This window comes from Talpa europaea (assembly GCF_964194135.1).
Source record: "Talpa europaea genome assembly, chromosome: X".
Classification (NCBI taxonomy): Eukaryota; Metazoa; Chordata; class Mammalia; order Eulipotyphla; family Talpidae; genus Talpa; species Talpa europaea.
In genome coordinates, this window is record NC_140081.1 from 50,312,460 (window position 1) to 50,333,755 (window position 21,296).

A 21,296-nucleotide genomic window follows, 5' to 3' on the forward strand; every position below is an offset into this window, starting at 1 on the left:
CCAATAAATTTTCCTTAAATTTTAAAATAAATTATATTTTTATTGAGGTGATGTTGGTGTACAAACCAGACATGGTTCCGAGTTACAGATCCATGCCACTTCAGGTGTCTGTTAATACATGATACCCACCCCTAAGGCCACCTCAGTCTTCCACCATAGTTCATTGGACCATCTCTCCCCTTGACGCCTCACTTTCCGCCAACAGTGTGTGAGGACTCCCTTCTCTGAGGGATTGTTTAAAGCACTTTTTTTTCTGTTAATAACAAACTATACTAACTTTACCAAACATCTTGGTCAGAATGTCATTAATTTCTACATTTTAGTTTTCTGAACTGCACATTCACAGTTTATATTTCTTTGTGATTAATTGATATGGGGGAAACCTTTTCAGGCAAGTTCTGATGAAAATTTGACCTTTTATTGGCATACTTTCTTATTTGAATTCTGCCTTAACTGTACAGGTCTCTCCAGAAACACTTTGAGTTTTAGGTACCTTGCCTTTATTATATATTTTTTTCTTCTGTTTTCATAATATGATGCAGTTTGTTTAGCATAGTTCTTTACTGCTAGTATTCTCCTAAGATGACTGTATTCTTTGAATCCCTTTTAATATAAGTCATTAAAGATTGGATTTGTTGAGTACTTGTGAGAAAAAAGTCTGAATCTTCACATTTTCTACTCAGTCTAATGGCAGAACTGTGTGACTTTGGAGTGTGCTACCAGGTTGCTAATTTTATACTTTCTCCTTTATTTTGCTTTAAAGATTTAACCCAAAAGCATTTTCCCCCTAAATTTTCACTTTGAACCTTAGGACTCAATCACCTCCACTTAAATTAATGACACAAGAAACCAGCAGACATTTGTATGTTTTTTGTTTGTTTGTTTGTGCCTAATATTGTAAAAAGTTTCTGCTAAATTCTCTGGGTGTTTCAGCAGATGTAGCCCTTTTTCTTTTTATGTTGGTATATTTACTTTCTCCACTATTGGCACACAGGAGGTATACATTCATGTAATTGGAAAACTGTTGATTTCTGATGTCAAAGGATTACAGCATCTTGGATTAAATGATATACAGCAACTATTTTATTTTTGATCATTGATTTTTCTTTTTCTTTTTTGTTAAAGATTTATTTATTTATGCATATAAGAGCTGGGGTACAGGCCAGAGATGCAGGGGGTAAGAGGATTCACCAGAGACAGAGTGGGAAGAGAACAGGCAGACTGACTGAAATACACTGCTGAGGGGAACAGTGGATGAGACAGATGTCTGCCTCGCCATGTGGGTTGCTCCCTGGCTGGCTGGGGCTGGAACTCATTCTGCTGAGGCTGTGAATTGCTTCATAGTGCAGTGCTTTAACCCCTTGCCCCACCAGGGAGGCCCAGGTTTTTGTTTTTCTTTGGTCTTTTTGGAACTTAGGATTTTTTTTTATTATGAAATGAAATGACATTCTCTTGGTCTCTGATTGTTGGAGCAGCCAGACTAGGAGGAACTGCCATAGGCCTGCGCAGTTTGCCCTGCACAGACTTTTCCCTGCTAGGATGAGGGGTTAAACTCCACCCTCTAAGGTACTGAGCAAGTAAACTGCTGGGAAGTATAGGGGATTGGCACAGCCCTGGGGGTTTAAGAACTGGAAGCCACGCAACTGACCCTCTGCTTTTTTTGTAGATTGTTACTCTTCCAGACCTTTCTCTCTTGTACTGGGTAGAATCACTGAGGTGAGGGCAGGGGTGAAAGAATTCACCAGAGACAAGAGTGGAGAGGGCCTCCCCGGTGGCGCAGCGGTTGAGCGCTGGGTTGCGAAGCTGCCCGCGGCCTCTGCGGCGCCGGTTCGATCCCCGGCTGCTCCCCGGCCCCGGAGGAGGATCCCACATGGTGCGCAGACCTCTCCTGCCACCCGCTGCTCCCCTCAGCAGTGTACCTCAGTCCTTCTGCCTGCTCTGCTCCCCACTCTGGCTCTGGTGAATTCTCTCACCCTCCCGCGCTTCTGACTGTACCCAGTGCTTGTACAAATAAATAAATAAACAAACAAATAAATAAATAAATCTTTTAAAAAAAAAAAAAAAAAAAAAAAAAAAGAGTGGAGAACCAGAATGGCAGACTCATTGAAATACACGGCAAGGGAGCAGGGGGTGAGGGAGGAGAGGTCTGCATGCCAAGAAGGGCTTAAGGCTTTCTTTTATACTCTATTTTCATGGGCTTTCTTACTTGGGGTGCCAGTTTGGGGAATGTGTCCTCGCCCTGCTTCAGCATCTGTTGTCAACGTGATTGGTTATTATGGCCTGGTTCCCATAGCAACTTTATCAATTCCCTTATCTATGCAAGCCTTCCAAACCTGCCTGCTGGCCAAGGAATGGGGTTTAGATTTTAACCTTAGTAATGATACCCCTACATCTCTCATGCTCAGCCCTCCAGTGGTGGATGAGGGCAGACCCTGTGGCTCTCTGATCTCCTGTTAATTGGACTTCCCTGATTTCTCCCCAACCTGCAAAAACAGCTCCAAGTTTGGCCTCAGGCTTCAGCAGGCAGCCTTCCAAGCCCGTATCCATCCCCCAGGGCTCAGCCAGTGTCCTGGCATCTGCCCCCAGGCCTCTTCCTCAGTGTCTCATCCAGTTGCTTTGTCCTCTGCTGAGGAAGCCAGCCCCTTATGACTGGTTTATTATTCTCCCTCTTTCTTTCTCTCTCATCTCTCCCTATTTTTGCCTCCTTATAAATAAACCCTGCAATTGTTGTTTCACTCTGTGTGTCTATTTTTGAGTCAGGTCTTGAAGTCATAAGCATGTGTACATGGATGAACACCTGCCAACTGGGCCACCTTCTTCCCCGTCCAGGTTTCAGTTTGGCATCCAACGTGGGACCAGACTCGTGGTGGCCAGCCCAGAGGGTTTCTTCCTTGTGTTGGCTGCCACCGTAAGAACACTGTAACTTCTTGACATGTGGCAGGAATTTCTGCCTCTAATTGAGAAGTTTGGTTTTCAGTTGGGGTCTTGTGTGTATGTTTTGATTTAGACATGGGTCAGCCTTTAGTTTACTTAACTCTGCGTCTCCTCCACCTCTTTTCTTCTCCTCCACCTTCTACTTCTCTCTTTTAAGTTTGGTTTGGGGAATCTGATAAGGTCTGGTGTATGGAAGTTGATTTTTGTCTTAGTGAAGGGTCCGCACCGAGGAGTTAGCTGTAATGCAAGAGAGGAGAGCCAGAAATAGATTTTCAGAGGTGCAGGGTACTCCCTGTTTGGGAATAGATTTTCAGCATTAGTCGTTAGGCCTTTGATGTGCCCCAGGTGAATTTTTTTGCTGGCATAGCGAGCTGTTGTCATTTTCAAGAAGGCTGGTTAATCTTTGGTTGAGATATCATTTTTATCATCTTAAACTGGGGAACAGGGTTTTTCAGCCTGTCATGCCAACTTGTGGTAAAGTTTGACGCACCACACTGGGACCCACTGGATGCCCTGGGGAGACCTAACAGTGGCATACTCTCTCCCCCATGTTGATCAGAGGGACTGGTCCTTGCCAGACTGAATTTTGATGAGTCTTATATAAAATTGAGGGTTTTTCCTCTGTTTTTTCCTCTGATGGAGTCAGGAAGTGACCGTGGACAGGAGTATCTGAAATAGAATTTTGTGTGGTGGATTGTAAATGATTTAATATAAACAGAGCCTTGCACAACTGTGTCTGGGGTGTGTCCAGAGGGGCTGAGTTCCCCCCTTTTTGTTTTAGGAGAAAAAGTTAAGCCGTTAGTTTTCTGGACAGTGGCCCGACCTGTAGGGTTATGGGGAATACCAGTGACATGGGAAGCTCCCCAAGTACGAGGGAAGGGAGCAAAAGTGCGAGATGTGTAAGCGGGTCTGTTGTCCGTTTTAATACGGAGGGGGCGGCCCATGACTGCAGAGCAGGAGAGGAGGTGACGAATAACGTGGACACCCCATTCGCCTGAATGAGTGGTGGCCCATATAAAACCGGAAAAGGTATCAATAGACACGTGGATGTGGGCCAGTCTGCCCAAAGATAAATAATGAGTAACACCCATTTGCCAAAGTTTATTGGCGTGTAGGCCCCTTGGGTTGACACCGGAAGGAAAAGTTGGGCCAGAATGTTGACAAACCAGGCAGGAACGTACTACATCACAGGCCTGGGAGAGAGGGGTGGTGAATGAGCAGGCAAGACTGCAAGCACCTTGATGAAAAAATGAATGGCAGGTTACGGGATCTGAGAAGACACTGAAAGCTGAAAGAACGGCATCAGCCACTGAATTGCCTAGAGAGATTGGCCAGGGCAGGCCAGAATGACTGCGAATGTGAGTAATAAAGAGAGGGTAAAAGCAGTGCCCTAGAAGAGTCTGTAGAGAAATAAAAGAGGAGAGAAGGTCATCATCAATATTGGAACTAAGGAGACAGTGGAGACGTCATGTACCAAATTAGTAACATAAAGAGAATCTGAAATAATGAGTGGCTGTGAGGGAAAAGAGCAGAGTGCAAGAAGAACGGCGGCCAGTTGAGCGCTGTGCTGATGTATAGGGAGAAGGAAAGGCAGTTTTCCAAGTGTTGTGACTTTGCCAGGCAACTACTCCAAATTGGTGGGTATAGTCTTTAGAGTTCACAATGCAAGAAAGGAAAGAAGGCCTAAGCCTGCAAATGTATTCACAGAAAGAAAAGACAGGGCAGGATTTTAGGTGTAAGAGAGAGGGACATGGAGAGAAAGGAGAAGTAAACCTTCAGAGAAAAACCAGTGTGCTTATTGCAAGGTAGGAAATTGGAAGCAAGAGAGGGGGGAAGGAATGAGAAAGTAGAAAGGAAGCCAATAATAGCACAAATTGAGGATTCAGAAAGTGTCACAAGTGGGAATCAAAAGTAAAAGGAATGAAGAAGCAAGGAGGGAGAAAGAAGGCAAATGGTGGACCAGAATGAGAGTTCAGATGTAGGGGGGCCCAGAGGCACCAATCTCTCTGGAAAAGCCTATAACGATAACCCTGCTGGAACCCCAAGTAACTCTCACTGTGGAGTACCATCTGATTGACTTTTTGGTACACACTGGAGCAACCTGTATGGGTTTGAATTCTAAATTACTTTGGACCAGCAAGAGGACTGTCAATCTAGAGAACAAACTGAGAAAATGAAATCACCCTAAAGAAGAACTTGGTGAAACTATGTCAAGTTGGGATCAGGTATTGTTCATCATCCTCCTTCAGGTAAGAGTGGCTTCTAGAAATGGGCTACATTTAAGCCCCTTTGAAATTATCTTTGAATGACCATTCCAAGCTTCAGTGTTGAACACTGACCAGACATAGAACAAGAATATAGATCAAACAGTACATAAAACATGTCCAGGGAATTTTAGCTGTAACTCGCAGCTTTGCTCTCTCTAGGGACTCTATGCCTCTGGCTGAACCACTGCATCCTTTCAGATCTGGTGATAAGATCTTACAACCTAACAGAGTGGAGATGCCCAACCTCAACTGTCAGAGAAATGGTCTGGTTCTTATGGTGTTTTGCCAACCACTCACACCTCTTTGAAACATGCAAGCATAAAAAAACCTGTGTGCATCACTCCAGAGTAAAGAAATCCCCGGAATACAATGACCTAGAGATTTGAGATGCTTGTTTAAGAGAAAGACAAAAGCTTAAATATTTTTTCTCTTTTAGTTTCTCTTGCAGGATATCCCAGGATTACCTCCTGGTGAACGCTGGAAACCTGAGATGATGAATAAGGCTGTGAGCCTTCTATGGTAACTGCTCTAATTTCTTTTCCCTTACAAAGTCTAAAGTATGAGGGATGGCATCTGAAACCACATGACATATGTTGACACTTCTCAGTTTGGGGAATTTGATTTTGACTCTATGGAAAAAAATGGTTTTAATTTTGGCTTTAAATTCTTTATTTTTTTTATTTTACAATTTTGTTGTGTACAATGTTTTTGTATATGGCTCTGCATATGATTTGATTTTTTTTTCCTTTTTATCTCTTTGCAGAGTATCTTTGCAAATATGATTGAAACTGAAGCTGTGTAAGATATTCCACATGGGTTAAATGAAAACTAAGGGAGTGTTTGCATCCATATGTTGTATGTGTGTATGTGTCGAATTATTTCGGCCCCTGGAGGATATAAAAATTGGTATATATAGGGCCTCCCTGGTGGTGCAGGGGTTAAAGTCTCAGCATTATCAAGCTATCACCAGGCATGAGTTCGATCCCCAGCCAGGGAGCAACCCACATGGTGCAGCAGACCTCTCCTGTCTCACTCTCTGCTCCCCTCAGCAGTGTATTTCAATTGATCCACCTGTTCTGCTCCCCACTGTGTCTCTGATGAATCCTCTCACCCCCCTGCACCTCTGGCCTGTGCCCCAGTTCTTGTATGCATAAATAAATAAAAATAAATCTTTTTTAAAAACTGATATATACCGTGCCTGTAGAAATTTTAAGTTGAGAAATATAATGGAAATTAGTACAAGTGGTTCCAGGAAGTGCTGTCTGGGATAAGCATTGTTTGAATTGATGAGAAAACTAATTTGGAATTTAATGGTTTGGGCTTGAAACATGTATGTCTTTGAAGTTGTATAATTAAATGTAATGATTTTCTCTTTACCTGTGTCATTTGTGTACATGTCACACAACAATAAACAGAATAAGGTGAACTGAAGTATGTAAATGCCAAGTAATATGGGAGTTGTGAAATAAAGAGTTTTTTGAAGGTCCGTCTGATGTTCTCCTTCCTTACAATAAGCACACTGGTTTTTCCTTAAAAGTTTCCTTATCGTCCTTTCTCTCCCCATCACTTCCCTCTTATTACAAAACTCTGTTCTGTCTTCTCCCTACAAAATATAGATGCCAAAACCAAAATGATACAGATACTGAGTTATCGGATATGAATTTTTGTTATGATAAAAATGCTTCAAGAAACAATGACAAAAATTCTTGAAACAAAAATATAGATGAGAACTATAGAACCATAATTCTATATTTACTAAAAAAAAATTGCCCAATAATGAAGAAGGAATAAAGACAGTCTGCTCAAGAAAACATAGGGGAATTTGTCTTTAACAGACCCACCCACAAAATAAACTAAAGGAAGTACCAAAATAAGAAATGATCAAGAAGGAATCTTAGGACATTATGAAGGAAGAAAAAGCAATGAATTGAAAAAAATGGGTATAGTAGATTGCCTTTTTTTTTTTAAGATTTATTTATGCATACAAGAACTGGGGTACAGGCCAGAGGTGTGGGGGTAAAAGGATTCACCAGAGACAGAGTGGAGAGCAGAACAGGCAGACTGACTGAAATACATTGCTGAGGGGAGCAGCGGGTGTCAGGAGAGGTCTGCTGCGCCATGTGGGTAGCTCCCTGGCCAGCAGGGGGATTGAACTCGTGCTGCAGTGGCTGCGGATAGCTTCATAGGTTGCGTCTTAACCCCTTGTGCCACCAGGGAGGCCCAGTAGATTATCTTTCTCTTGAGTTTTCTAAATTATGCCTCAGGTCAAAGCAAACATTATAACACTACCTGATGTATTGTAGTTCACCATGAATGTAATGAAAATATTTACAAAAATCACATTGTAAATGAGAGTAAAAGGAAGTGAAGAGAGGTGTTTTCTGCACTTCATTTAAACTGCTAAAAATTTTATACCAGTAGATTGTGATAAGTTATACATGATATATGTCCTGTAATACATAGAGAAACCGCTAATAAAACTATATAGAGTTAAACCCAAAAACACTTTGATAAAATGAAATTTAAAATTTTTGCAATAACCTCTAGTAAGGTAGGATAAAGAATAAAATAAATGAGAAATAGGGAGAACAAGCAGAAAACAAAAAATAAAAAGGTACATTTACACCTTAATATCAAAAATTATATTAAATGCAAATTATCTATTGATACATATATACCCTCTAAGAGACAGAGATTGGAATTGTGGATTAAAAAACATCATCCAACTATATGATAGATACAAAGAACTTCATTTCAAATATAATGATACAGGTATTTGAAAGTAACATGATGGTAACATGATGGGGAAATATACAACATGATTACTAATCAAGAAAAAGCAAAAGTGATCACATTAACATCATACAAAGCAGATGCTAGAGCAAGGAAAATTTTCAAGAAGATGTATCAGTCCTAATGTGTACTACCAAAAGTAGCTGCAAAATGTTGGAAGCAAAAACTGATAGAACTGGGGGCCTCCCTGGTGGCACAGGAGTTAAGTCTCAGGGCTATCAAGCTATGACCGGCCGCTGTGGTCACTGAGGCATGAGTTCAATCTCAGGCCAGGAAGCTGACCCACATGGCACAGCAAACCATTCCTGTCTCACCCGCTGCTCCCCTCAGCAGTGTATTTCAGTAGATCAGCCTGTTCTGCTCCCCACTCTGTCTCTGGTGAGTCCTCTCACCACCACCCCATTCTCCCTACACCCCAGCTCCTGTATGTATAAATAAATAAGATAAATCTTAAAAAAAACTAATTTATCTGAAAGGAGAAATAAACATAATCCAATTACCTCAATTCTTGGAGAAAGTTAACAAATCTGACAAAACTCTAGCATTATTAACAAAGAAGAAGAGACTACAAATTACTAATCCCAGGAACAAAGCTGTGGCTATAACTACATACCCTGCAGAAAATGAAGCCACTAATTCAAAAAGATATTTGCACGCCTGTATTCATAGCAGCATTATTTATTATAATAGCCAAGAAACAAACAAGGTGTCCATTGATAGATGTATGGACAAAGGACATTTAAGATTACACACACACACATAGCCATACACACACAGTGGACTACAGTTCAACCATTAAAAGAAGAAATCTTGCCATTTGAGACGATATAGACAGACCTTGGGGTTATTATGCTAAGAGAAATAAGTCAAAGAAAGACAAATATCATAAGAGTTCACTTATATGTGGAATTAAAAGAACACAAAACAAAAGTTACAGAGAACAAACTATTGGTTACCAACGGGGAGGGGGGATTTGCAGAGTGGGCAAAATGGGTGAAGGGGAAAGAGAGGTAGAAGTTTTCTGTGTGGAGTCCATAGGCAATAATATTGTAAGGAAAAATTTGAAAATTGCTAATAGAAGAGACATAGACTTATTGTGGCAATCACTTTGCAATGTGCACAAATGTTGAATTTGTTAAGTTGTACAGCTGGAACTAATATGTTGTATGTCAATTTTACTCCAATGTTTAAAAAGTTTCTGTGTAGGGGCCTCCCCGGTGGCGCAGCGGTTGAGCGCTGGGTTGGCGAAGCTGCCCGCAGCCTCTGCAGCGCCGGTTTGATCCCCGGCTGCCAGGCGAGGGTCCAACATGGCGCGCAGACCTCTACTGCCGCGCCTGCTGCTCCCCTCAGCAGTGTATTTCGTCAGTCTGCCTGTTCTGCTCCCTGCTCTGGCTCTGGTGGATTCTCTCATCCTCCCGCGCTTCTGACTGTACCCAGTGCTTGTATAAATAAATAAATAAATAAATCTTTAAAAAAAAAAAAAGTTTCTGTGTATTTCAGAGTTTTAAATGAAATTTGTCAAATTGCTCTCATTGAATTTTCTCTAATAGAGTCCCATGGGTAATGTGATACTGTGCCCAAGTAAATGCCTTCACTGGGTATTTTAATTACACTGGGGTTATGCTCATTTAACTGATTGAAACTCCTTGGTTCCTTTTATTGTTTTGTTCAGGCTTAAAAATATTATTATACAAGGGTCAATACTTTTTTGTAGATAAAGAATAATGTTAATAAGATTTTATAAAAGTGATCAGAATTCCATGTCACAGAGATGACCAAAGCTTAATTTGAGAACATTATTTTTCATTGTATAAATTTTATATATGTATGCTGATTTTCATAAAAAATATAATCATACAAATATTTGCTTTTTATAACAAAATGATAAACCCCAGCATTTGTGTCTCTAAATATTTTTCTGCTCCTTCTTGTTCAGTGATAGAATTCCATTCAGTTTAATGAGCAAATTCTATTTTCTGGAACTATTTTTGTTTTCAAAATGAATTTATTCATTGAGGTAACACTGGTTTACAACATTGTATATTATTTAGAGATGTAAGATCATACGATTCAGGTGTATGTTGCCACACTATACCTACCACCAAGGCACCCACAGTTCTCCACCACAGTCCATTGTGTCCCCTCCCCACTTTGCTTCCCCCATCCCTCCCACTCTGATACTATTTTTAAAAGTCACTTCTAATTTTTGCCTGTTCAATTAATATAGCTATGAATTCCCTACAACCAGATCTATATTTATCTGCTGGATTATTTCCTGAGAAAATCTTCAAAAGTGTTATTTTGCTGCCAAAATAACCTCAACCCAACTCACATTCAGAACATCAGGATTCTTTTTTCACTTTGCAAAAAATACAGGTCATCATAGGAGGCCTTTGGTGTTTTCTTCAATTCATTAAGTCAAATGTAATTTCACTGTGGGTAACTAAGAAAAGGCATATTAGGGCCTCCCTGGTGGCACAGGGGGTTGAGAACCGTGCTGTGAAGATGTCCGCAGCCTCTACAGCGCTGATTCGACTCCCGGCTGGCCAGGGAGAAACCCACATGGTGCAGCAGACCTCTCTTGTTTCGCCCTTGCTCCCCTCAGCAGTGTATTTCAGTCAGTCGGCCTGTTCTGTTCTCTGCTCTGTCTCTGGTTAATCCTTTCACCCCCTGTGCCCCTAGCCTATACCCCAGCTCTTGTATAAATAAATAAAATCTTTTAAAAAAAAGTTTAAGTAAAAAAGAAAAGGCATATTAGAATATATATAAAAATAGAAAGCACCTGTGAAACCATTAACCAAGGATGAGAAAGATTATAATGTGACAGGAGAAATAGCCCTTTTTTTATTCTATAGAAATTGATTCACACTGTTAATAGTTTCCTAAACCAACTTTCTTGTTATAAACCATTCTTGTACATCTAATTTCTAATGTCTGTATGTCATTCCATTATGTAGACAGACCTTAATATGCCTTATCAATTAGACGCTATTGAAGATTTAGTTGGAGTCTTCAGTTGGAATTTTTCCCATTAAAATTAAGTCTAGAATGATCCTTCAACCCAAATGTAAATTCACATTCAAAAATGTTTTCTCAAAATTTATTTTTCGGAATATAAATATTTCCTTTAAATGTTTATTTCCTAAATAAATAAACCTTCCTAAAATGTTTACATAGTTTTTAACATAGCCCTACATACCTACTACCAATTTATATTTTAATGGGACATGTAAGCACACCTACTTTTTTCTCTTCTGTGCTTTCTTTCCTACCATCTCAAAAAAAAAAACAAAAAAAACCCAGAAACTTAAATCACTCTAAATTTCTTTACCCTGTCGTAAGCACTTGTATCAGTTTCCTACTGCTACTGTAACAAGTTAACACAAATTTAGTGGCTTAAGACAGTTCTAGAGGTCAGAAATCCAAAATCAGTCTCACTGAACTAAAGTCAAAGTATCAGCAAAGCTCATTCTTTCTCAATAGTCTGAGGGTAGTTTAAATCCTTGCCTTTTTCAGTTTCTAGAAGCTGTCTGCATTTCTCATTTCATGATCACTTCCTAACATCACTTCAACATCACATCACTCTTGCTTCCATTGCCACATGGCCTAATGCTAACTCTGATCCTTCTGTCATCCTCTTGTTAAGATTCTCATGATTACATTTAGCCTATCTGCATCTCCCTATCTCCATATCCTTAATTAATACTACCTGGAAATTCCCTTTTGCCATGTAGGGTGACATAGTCACAGGTCTGAGGGCTCAGGACATGGGCAACTTTGATGGTCCATTATTTACACAAACTTTTTATTTTTTTAATTTTTAAAGATTTATTTATTTATTTGTTTGTTTGTTTGATTATTTATTTATTTATTTATTTATACATACAAGCACTGGGTACAGTCAGAAGCACAAGAGGGTGAGAGAATTCACCAGAGCCAGAGGGGGTGGCAGAACAGGCAGACTGACGAAGTACACTGCTGAGGGGAGCAGCGGGCACGGCGGGAGAGGTCTGTCACACCATGTGGGACCCTCGCGGCTGGGGATCGAACTGGCGCTGCAGAGACTGCGGGCAGCTTCGCAGCCCAGCACTCAACCGCTGTGCCACCAGGGGAGGCTCCTACACAAACTTTTTATAAGACAATATTGACTATTGTGTCATAGCTTGCATTTTGCATTTAACACTATATATTTAACATCATCTGTTATCCTTTACTATTCTTCTACTTCATCATTCCCAAATATTTTATAGTGTTCCATTGAAAAGAGGGTCCCTAATTCTATTAACATGTAAACCCAGAATTTTTGCTGTGAGAATTTAGGACTCGACTTTTACCCATTTAAATGTTGTATTTAAGGCCTCCCGGGTGACGCAGCGGTTGAGTACTGGGTTGCAAAGCTGCCCGAAGCCTCTGCAGCGCCGCCCCAGCTGCTCCCCGGCCACCGGAGAAGGGTCCCACATGGCGCGCAGACCTCTCCTGCCGCCCGCTGCTCCCCTCAGCAGTGTACTTCGGTCCGTCTGCCTGCTCTGCTCCCCACTCTGGCTCGGTGAATTCTCTCACCCTCCCGCGCTTCTGACTGTACCCAGCGCTTGTATAAATAAATAAATAAATCTTTAAATAAATAAATAAATAAATGTTGTATTTGGTCAAGTTGTGTGAAATTGTATCCATATCTCTCCCTTATTTTCAAAGTACAATCCAAAGATTTATAAAAGCAGTAAACAATAAGATGAATGAGTTACAAAGGACAGCAGAGATTTCAATAAATATCTCAATGACATGTACAGGAGAAGACTCCCATGGGGCAGGAGGCATTCTCTATGACAATATCAAAAAGACTTTGTGTCTGTGCTGGAAAGACTAGAGTAGAATAGTTGCACAAGACTACACATAACTCTGTTCTTCCTCCCCAAGAGGAGAGGCTAGCAGCAGAGGTACATGAGAGCCTCTCATTCATGAGTTATAAGGCACATACAAAAACGTAACCACCATTAGATACTAAGTAGACCTAACAGATAACAGAATTCATAACTAAAAAGTGAGTAATCATAAACAAATACAAATATAACTTTAAAACATACCTGCTTAAAATGTTTAAGAAGATGAAAAAGGGACTGGAAGCCACAAGAAAAGAACAGGGTCCTCATTTTTTAAAATAATATGTATTTGAAAAAGAAACAATTAGAAATTGTTGAAATGAAGAAGGTACTCATTGAACTAAAAACTAACAGATTGTTCATGTAGTTGAGCAGACTCAAAGTTGAATACAAAGTGGAAATGCAGATAAGGTGGGAGCCACATCTGATTCATTCCTGTGTTCCAGTGTCTAATATAGCAAGGCCAGCATATAGCAAGTGTTCAGCAATTGCTTGTTATATTGAACAGAGTAGATTGTCTTTGGACAAACCTGATATTCAGGGACTCTTCCAGTGTAGATGTGTCTCAAGGGCCAGGATAACTTTATTTTTTTATTTTATTTTTTTAAAGACTTATTTTTATTTATACAAGAGCTGAGGTTCAGGCCAGAGTCATGGGAGGGTGAGAGACAGAGCGGGAATCAGAACAGGCAGATGGACCGAAAGCACTGCTGAGGGTGAGGCAGACCTTCCTCACCATGTGGGATTCTCCCTGGCCGGCTGGAAATTGAACAGGCGCTGTGGAGGCTGTGGATAGCTTCATAGCGCTGCGCTCAACCCACTGTGCCACCAGGGAGACCCTGGGCCAGGATAACTTTAAATGGAACTATCTAAGGATTGGGCTTAGTTTGGTTTGCCCCTTTATGAGTAGGGTTGGCAATGAAGGCTGTCTAGACAAGAGACTTTGGTCCTGACACTGAGCTCAAGAGCTAGGTTGTTTCCTATCAGAGCTGATGAGAGATTCTCTACTGAGTGTCCCTGGCTACTGTTGCTATCCTTGTTAGGAACTATAAGGATGCCCATGGGCATATATAAATTGTTAATAGTTCGATCTATACTATCTTCTTATTTCTTCCCTCCTAGACCTTGTATTCCCTCCACCCTCCAATCCTGAAAAAAGAGAGCAGCTCTATGTGCAACCAATATCCATATCTGTCCTTTACAGTTGGATCTCAGGGTGATTGCTCTTACTGTCCCCCAAAAAAAAAAAAAAAAAAAAAAGAATATCTCCTAGGACATCAATACTCTCTTGCAGAAGGAGAGCAATGCATGATGTTGGGGCCATCCCAGAGCACCCTCTTGCCTAGAGCCCTCCCAGGCAGGGAAGCCTCTCGTTTGTAATGACTTGAGTTTGTATACAGAAGCTTGGACAGACCGGCAGAAAAAGCCTCCTCTCACTACATTTCTTTTCCAAAAGGGGACATTCCTAGGCTTCAGCAATTGAAAGAGAACGTATTCTCAATGTTTTCTCCCCAGGAAAGATCCCAATCAGAGATCAGAGGGGACTGTGGATGTACTCTAGAGGGCATTTTATGTATAAAATGATGAGCCCATACCTAGCAAACACCCAATGTGTAAGCCCCAACCTCACCAAAATTCAACATTTGGTGGGTATCTATCGATGGCCCACAGGGCCTGCAAATGAACCCAGATGTGCTATATTCCAAATTAATTCACACAGATAAGAAAGATATTTGGTCCAGTGTCCTAAAGGTTTATGGTGGACTGTATGTTGGAACATCCTTTGTAAGTCTTGTCTATTGGATACCTACTTCCATCCTGGAGTTTCTCCTAGGGGTTGCTAATTCTAATTTGGTGTGTGGAGAAAGGAGAACACCTATGTCTTCAAGGCCTTCAAAGGAATGGCTGTAACCAGAGACTGCACTCTTTCCCTCACCATAGGCATGTGCTCCACACAAGTCTCACCTTTGTCACTTTCAGGAAACTGCATGTGACATCTGTGAACTGGGCTATTTCCCACTCCTGTTTTTGCATCCTGAGCTTCCTTGGGCAAGGTGGGAGCTCTGTCAGGTAATTGTTCTTTGAAGATTGTAAAAAAACATTGCTTGATACTTTTGGAGGTCTAGAAATGATGATGTTTTACTCTCTCTGGGTGAAAGCCAGCAGATAAGTTTGGAGGCTGTAGGAAGAGGGCAAACTGGGAAAGACTCACAGGACATAGTAAGGACATTAAACAGAAATACAAATTCTACACCTAGTCAGCTAACATGGAGCCTGACAGATGGAACACGGAAGAGCCTGGAAAAATTTCAACCTCACATTCATCCTCTTTGGAAGAGATATCATCTTGTCCCTCCCTGGCCTACAGTCCTTCCGTGTATTATTGAGAGTCAAGAAATTCAAGTGAGAACAGCTGGAGGAGGTGTGTGATTCAGTGCACTGGAACAGTATGAACCATAGACAAAGGCAGCCTTAGACTCCAATTCCAGGTCTCATTTACTGACTGTGTGACCTGGAGCATATTCCTTAAACCTCAATTTCTAGAGTGTCAAATGGGAATACTGAATTGCTTCTCGGAGAACTGATGGCAAAATTAGCACTAAAGGAGATGAAGAGCCTTCCAGTAAAATGCCTGGCACAAATTTAGTTCTTAAAAAGTTGGTAGCTTACATTATTGCTAATCCAAATGGTACACTTTCCTATTGGCAGGCTTCTCTCTACTGGTGCCCCCAGAAAAGCCGATATGGTAGAGAAATCAGAAGCTGCACCAAATCAAAAAATCAGAGCAAGAAAAACTTGGAACCTTAATCAGCTGGTTTCTCCTCTCGCCCCACAAACATGTACAGATTATGGGTCCAAGGAGTCAGACGAATGAGAGGCTGGAACACCCTACTTCAAGGTCCCAGATCTCGAATTGGATACTTGTCTGCCTCACAACTCCATCCCCATCCCATATTCCAGAACCCCTTTGGCTCAGGCTCTGCAGTTACTCGTTTTCTGTCACTGGAAATTGAGCCCTTTGCGTTTAGTTTTTCTAACAAAAACTACCACAGGGGCGACCACCGAGACGTACTGGGAACAGGCTCCCGGAGTGCGCCTGCGCAGTGGCTTTCCCAAGCCCGCGGCTCTATTTTGGCTTCTGCACTGAGGCCGGACTTGGGGGAAAAGAGCGCGTATATCCCCTTTTCCTGTCCCCTCCCCTAGCAAGATGGTTCTGTCGTTCTCTTCCTGAGACTGACTTAAATGCGAGGAAAATCTTCTCTTTCCCATTTGGTAGGAGCCTGCAGTTGGGGGTAGCCCTTGGTGACTAGATGAACGGGCAGAAAGTGTGTGGGTGCCTGGTGAGGCAGCATGAAACTACTGGTCAGCAGCTCCTTCCTTCCCTCCTCCCATCTTCCCACCACACCCCATCCCCGTCATACATGACTTTCCATATAACATTCACTACTGAGCCAGAGCTTCCTCACAGGAATTGTTAACTGCTAGAAGGCTTGGAGAGAGCCACCAGCAGGGTTAGAGAGCAGCAAGTGGGATCAGGATGAAGATAGCCAGGACACTAACACTCACCTTAACAGCCTGGGTGCAGAAACAAACTGCTGCGCTGGCAGAGATCGCCACGCAGGGCTCCAGCTGCACTGTTGTGTCTGACCCAAGATCCAAAACCAGTTGCTTTCAAGAGAGCCATTGTCGATTCCCAAGACCCACTCTGAGGACATGGACCTTTGTCATCTCTGTAAGTTTTATCTCTTCCACTCTCCTCTTAAATTCAACATTATCTTTCTGAGTTTATTTTAAATCTCCTGATTTAAAATGGCCGGATCTGTACAGACACTCCCTCCCTCTCCCCAACTTCAGCTCTCTCAACAGAAGTTACTAAGGGACTTGTCCCCAGCCCTCCATACCACCTCCTCCAGCACCCCTAAAACTCCCTCACTTGTCCTTTGCTTGAAACCCTGTCCCTCCCTAAGTCCTTCCTGTACCCCATTGCTGTCTCTGTTCTCACCACCCAGCACCTACAGTTTAGATGGGAGTTACTCCTGTGGACTCTTAGAGCACTCTGAGCTTACCCCTATGCTACCACTTACTACAGCCATGATATAATTGCTGGTTTACCTTCACTGCCCATCCCCCTTAAGCCTTGGTGCTAAGTTGGGTTGCAACTTTTTATTTCCAACCATAGCACTGCTCAGAGCATGGCTTAATAAGTCTTTGTTGAATAAAGAGTGCTTAAGCATGGGTTCTAATTCATAATGCTTTTATTTTTCACCACACTCTGGAACAGCAAAACAAATACAGGTAAATGTCAATCTTTTTTTACACAACAGCAGACACAGACATAGGATGTCCACAGATCAGTGATTTTGTGTTTGTTTTTGTTGAGTGTGTGTGTTATTACCGTGTTATTTAACTCTTGTATCAGACTATTTTACTGATTTCAAATGGTTAAGCAACAACCTCATATTCTTTTCCATATGATAGAAAGTTGTAAATATTAACACATTTTACACAGCTTTTTGAACTTTTATATTGAAACAAGAAAGGGATGACAAATGAGCAATTTCATTTATAAACATTGATTATGAGCCTAACTCAAGGGTATATTAAAAAAGTAAATGCTATTAGAAATGGAGCACAAATAGCAAGCAGTATTTGAAATTCCCACTCCAACTTCACCCTACTTCCAATATGGGGCTCTAGTGCCCATTTCCCCACGGCCCTTTTAACTGATGCCACCCATATATTTTCCCCAGACTTCACATAGGGCCGAAGAAGAGCATGGAAGTTGCCTCAGATCTCGCTCTGGCCTCCTCATCTTCAACAGCCTCTCTATATTGCTCTGGCCAGTCCTGTGGTCGCCTTTTGTAAAGCCTGGCCATGTACTCCAAGGCTTTCATTTTGGTGGTTTCAAGGTGAGCTCGAGGACCCCATAGAAGCTCATACTCAACTGGATTAGAGTAGGACAGCGGTCTGCATTCCAAGTAGCGCTGTCTCATAAGCTTGCAGGTGATGGCATGCTTTCTTCCTACATCCACACCAAACCTCCGAAGCAAGTTCCAGATGTTGGCCTCTTTGACACGGTTGCCCATCAGGAAGATCAAGCCCAGGATGGGCATCACATATTCTTGAGTGGGTCTCCCCAAGCTCTCTAGCATCAATTGCTCTTCTTCAGATTCTGGTTGTTGGACGAGGAGGTAGATGTGCTCACTGGTATCAACTTCAATCAGAGAGAACCCATAAAACAAATCGAGGATCAGAGTAGCTCGACTGAGGATATTTGGGAACACGTCCTCAAATTCTTTGCCAGTATGAGCTAATAGCTCATCTTGATGTATAGGCAACAACTCCTCAGTGACATTAATGGCCAACTGGACCAAATCATTTGCCTTATCATTCATAGTGTCCTCTGACCAGAACTCCAAGCCAGCTGCTTGGCTTCTTTCTTTGGCCTTGTCAGCCTCCAGGGCCTTGTTATATTCTTCTGGCCAGCTCCAGGGTTCTTCATCATGGGCCTCTGCCACAAACTTCAGGGCTTCCATCTTTGTGATTTCCCTGTGGGCTCTAGAGCCCCACAAGAACTCAAATTCCAGAGGACTGGTGCCATATACTGGCCAATACTCCAAGAACCGCATGCGCACAAAGTCAGTAGTAAGGAGGTTCCTTGTGTTCCCAAAGGGATTGCTGATCCGGTGGGGCTCATCCAGCACATCAACCTTTAGCAGCAGGTCCCAAATGGAGGCTTCTCTTGCCCTGTTGCCATTCAGGAGTATATGGCCTAGTACCAGGGCCAGGAGACCTGCCTTTGGCACATCCAGGGATTCTGCTATCCAATCGGTGGTCTGGAGACCCCGCTTGCTGATTAGGTTATAGATGTCAGCCTGGGGATCAAGAACTCTCAGGTTCAACCCAAAGACCTGATCCAGGTGGGCTGAGGCTCGTCTGAGGATCTCAGGGAACTGATCTGAGTATTCTCTGAGAAACTCCAGCATCTCTGTCTGTTGGATAGATCCCTCGGTTTGACTTTTCATTCGCATGAAATTCACCAAAGCAATCGACCTGTCTTCTAGAGGGTCGTGGACCCTGAGCGCCCCCAAACGTCGGGACTGCTCATCGATCAGGACCTCCAGGTCGTTTGGGTCCTGCGCAGCCTGGGAAGCACTGGCACCCAGAAGGTCGATAGGCGCCTGAGAGCCCTGGGGGGCACTGGAAACTAGCGCGCAGGTGGGAGACCCAGAGGCATTAGTTGCCAGTACCAAACCCCGGCTGTAGCTGTAATCTGCAGTTGTCTCTGCGCTGCCGTGGCGCGCATTCTGGCTTACCAGAGACATGGTTCCAGGAGACAGGAGCAGGAAACCGGGAGGTCAGCGATCCGTCCTAGAGCGGATGGTAAGTTTGTTGGCGCCTCGGCACAAAGCCGAAGGCAGAGACCCGGAGCTGGGGGGACCACTAGTGAGAGCTGGTGAGAGGAGCGGTCTTTCTACACAAGCACGAGCCAGCAGTGACCACAAACGTCAGAATGCTTTGCTTTGCCGCAGCCTACGCAGGCGCAGTCAGGATCTGAGACGTGGTGGCAACGCCCCGCTCCCAATCCCCCACTCACGCCCCCTACCTCTGCCAGATAGGCGAGACTGTTGGAAGTGATTGCTGCTGGACCCAATTTGTTAGAGAAGAGAATTCAAGAAAGGGGATCGTAAACAGAGATAAAGCAAAGGGGTCAAAAGAAGGGGGGATGTTCAATGAAGATCTACGAAGTTTTTTGTGAGGTATAAAGCATATGCTAATAGGCAGTAGAGGATTCAGGGAGGAGGGGGACGGAAGGGGGAGAGTAAGAGGGAGGGGAAGGGGGGTGGAGGAAGAGGAGACGAAGGGGGAAGGGGAGGAGGAGGAGACGACAGAGGCAGCTAAGGATGAGAATTATTTTATGGATTCATTAATTCATTCACCCTGGGGGTGAGGGGCAAAAAAAAATTCATCCACCCAGTCAACAGCTATTTCTTGAGTAGAAGCCATCCGTGTACCAAGCATAGTACCGGGTAGACGTAAGCCAGAGGACAAAAGTTATCTTTTTTAATGTATGGCGCTTACACTTTTGGGTAGGTTCAAACAATGCTGATAATAACCCTTGGGAGCTAACCCTTACGGAGCACTTACTGTGTACTGGGAACTGTTTTCGGTTCTTTTATTTTTCCAACATTAAATCAGGTATTCCTGTGTTATCTAATTTTAATGATTCTTATTTTACAGATGAGGAAACATCTTTGCAGATGGGTCAGAGAGGTGAATTTACCTGTTCAAAGTCGGTCAACAACAAATGGTAGAGATCAGGATTTGAACCCAAGTCTGTCTGACTTGCAAGCATATGTACTTTCTCTCACATGATCTGTCCTTCAAAGAGTGGTTAGCCCTAATTATTAAAACTGACATATAGAAAGTGGATGGAAATAGGTGCTCTAATGGACGGTCACTTAGTGTATAGTACAAACAAGTAATAAATTTCAGTTTAGTCACAGGTGTATTGGATTGGGGGCACATGCTTCAAGGAGGAATTGGGCACTAAGTGACAAATACGTTAAGATGGGTTTATAAGGACATTCTAGTGTGAGGGATAAGCATCAGAAAAAAAATCCAGAAATGTGAAAGTACAAAATAAGTTTGCATAGCAACCAGTCATTGAGGGTAACTAGAGCCGGAATGTGCTAGGATGCATGGGACATGAGGATGAAGATGGTGAGACAGGAATGATTTCATTTCCTGTTTCTTCATTTAGCAGTATGTCAGAACTGGTTGGGACCCCACAAGGTGGGTATTGACAATACCAGAGTAAGATCTAATTATTCAGGGGGATTGGTCATGTGTTTGGGGGAGCATATATCCCTTCAAATCAGTGATTTTGTATTCTCCATGTAGATACTTAGCAGTGGAATTTCTGGATCATATGATAGATTTTTTAATATTTTGAGAAACTCCATAATGTTTCTATTGGGGCTGGACCAATCTACATGAGGAACCCCCTATTCTGACTTCTAGTCACCGTTGAGATTTGGCCTGTTCTGAGGTTTGTGTAATATCAAAGGAACCATTTGGTATGCAGTCATTTGTGGCTGTTTTTTCCAACAAAACCCCACTCTGTCTTGTTATTTGTCCATGTTGTGTATAGAGTAGTTTGTTCATTTTCTTTATTATGTAGTTCACCACTGTATGAAAGTACTCCAATTTATTCTGTCAACTGTTGATGAACATTTACCTTGTTTCTAGTTTGTGGTTATCAAAAATTATACTGCTATGGTCTTTCTTGTACCTGTCTTTTGGTTCATGGATGCACTTATCTTGAAAATAAACCTATAGATGGAACTTCTAGATCATAAATGTGTTTGTTTTTAAGTTTCATAGATACTTCCAGAGAGTTTGTTGAAATTGTTATACCAAT

General features: G+C 42.3%; 1 protein-coding gene across 1 annotated transcript; it reads right to left on the reverse strand.

Moving 5' to 3' along the window:
* Positions 1-17,625: 17,625 nt before the first annotated feature.
* On the reverse strand, positions 17,626-19,197 carry MAGEE2 (MAGE family member E2; the record flags this gene model as incomplete). Its single annotated transcript, XM_084258576.1, has 1 exon — positions 17,626-19,197. One exon carries the CDS (start codon positions 19,195-19,197, stop codon positions 17,626-17,628), a length of 1,572 nt encoding a protein of 523 aa, XP_084114702.1.
* Positions 19,198-21,296: the final 2,099 nt, after the last annotated feature.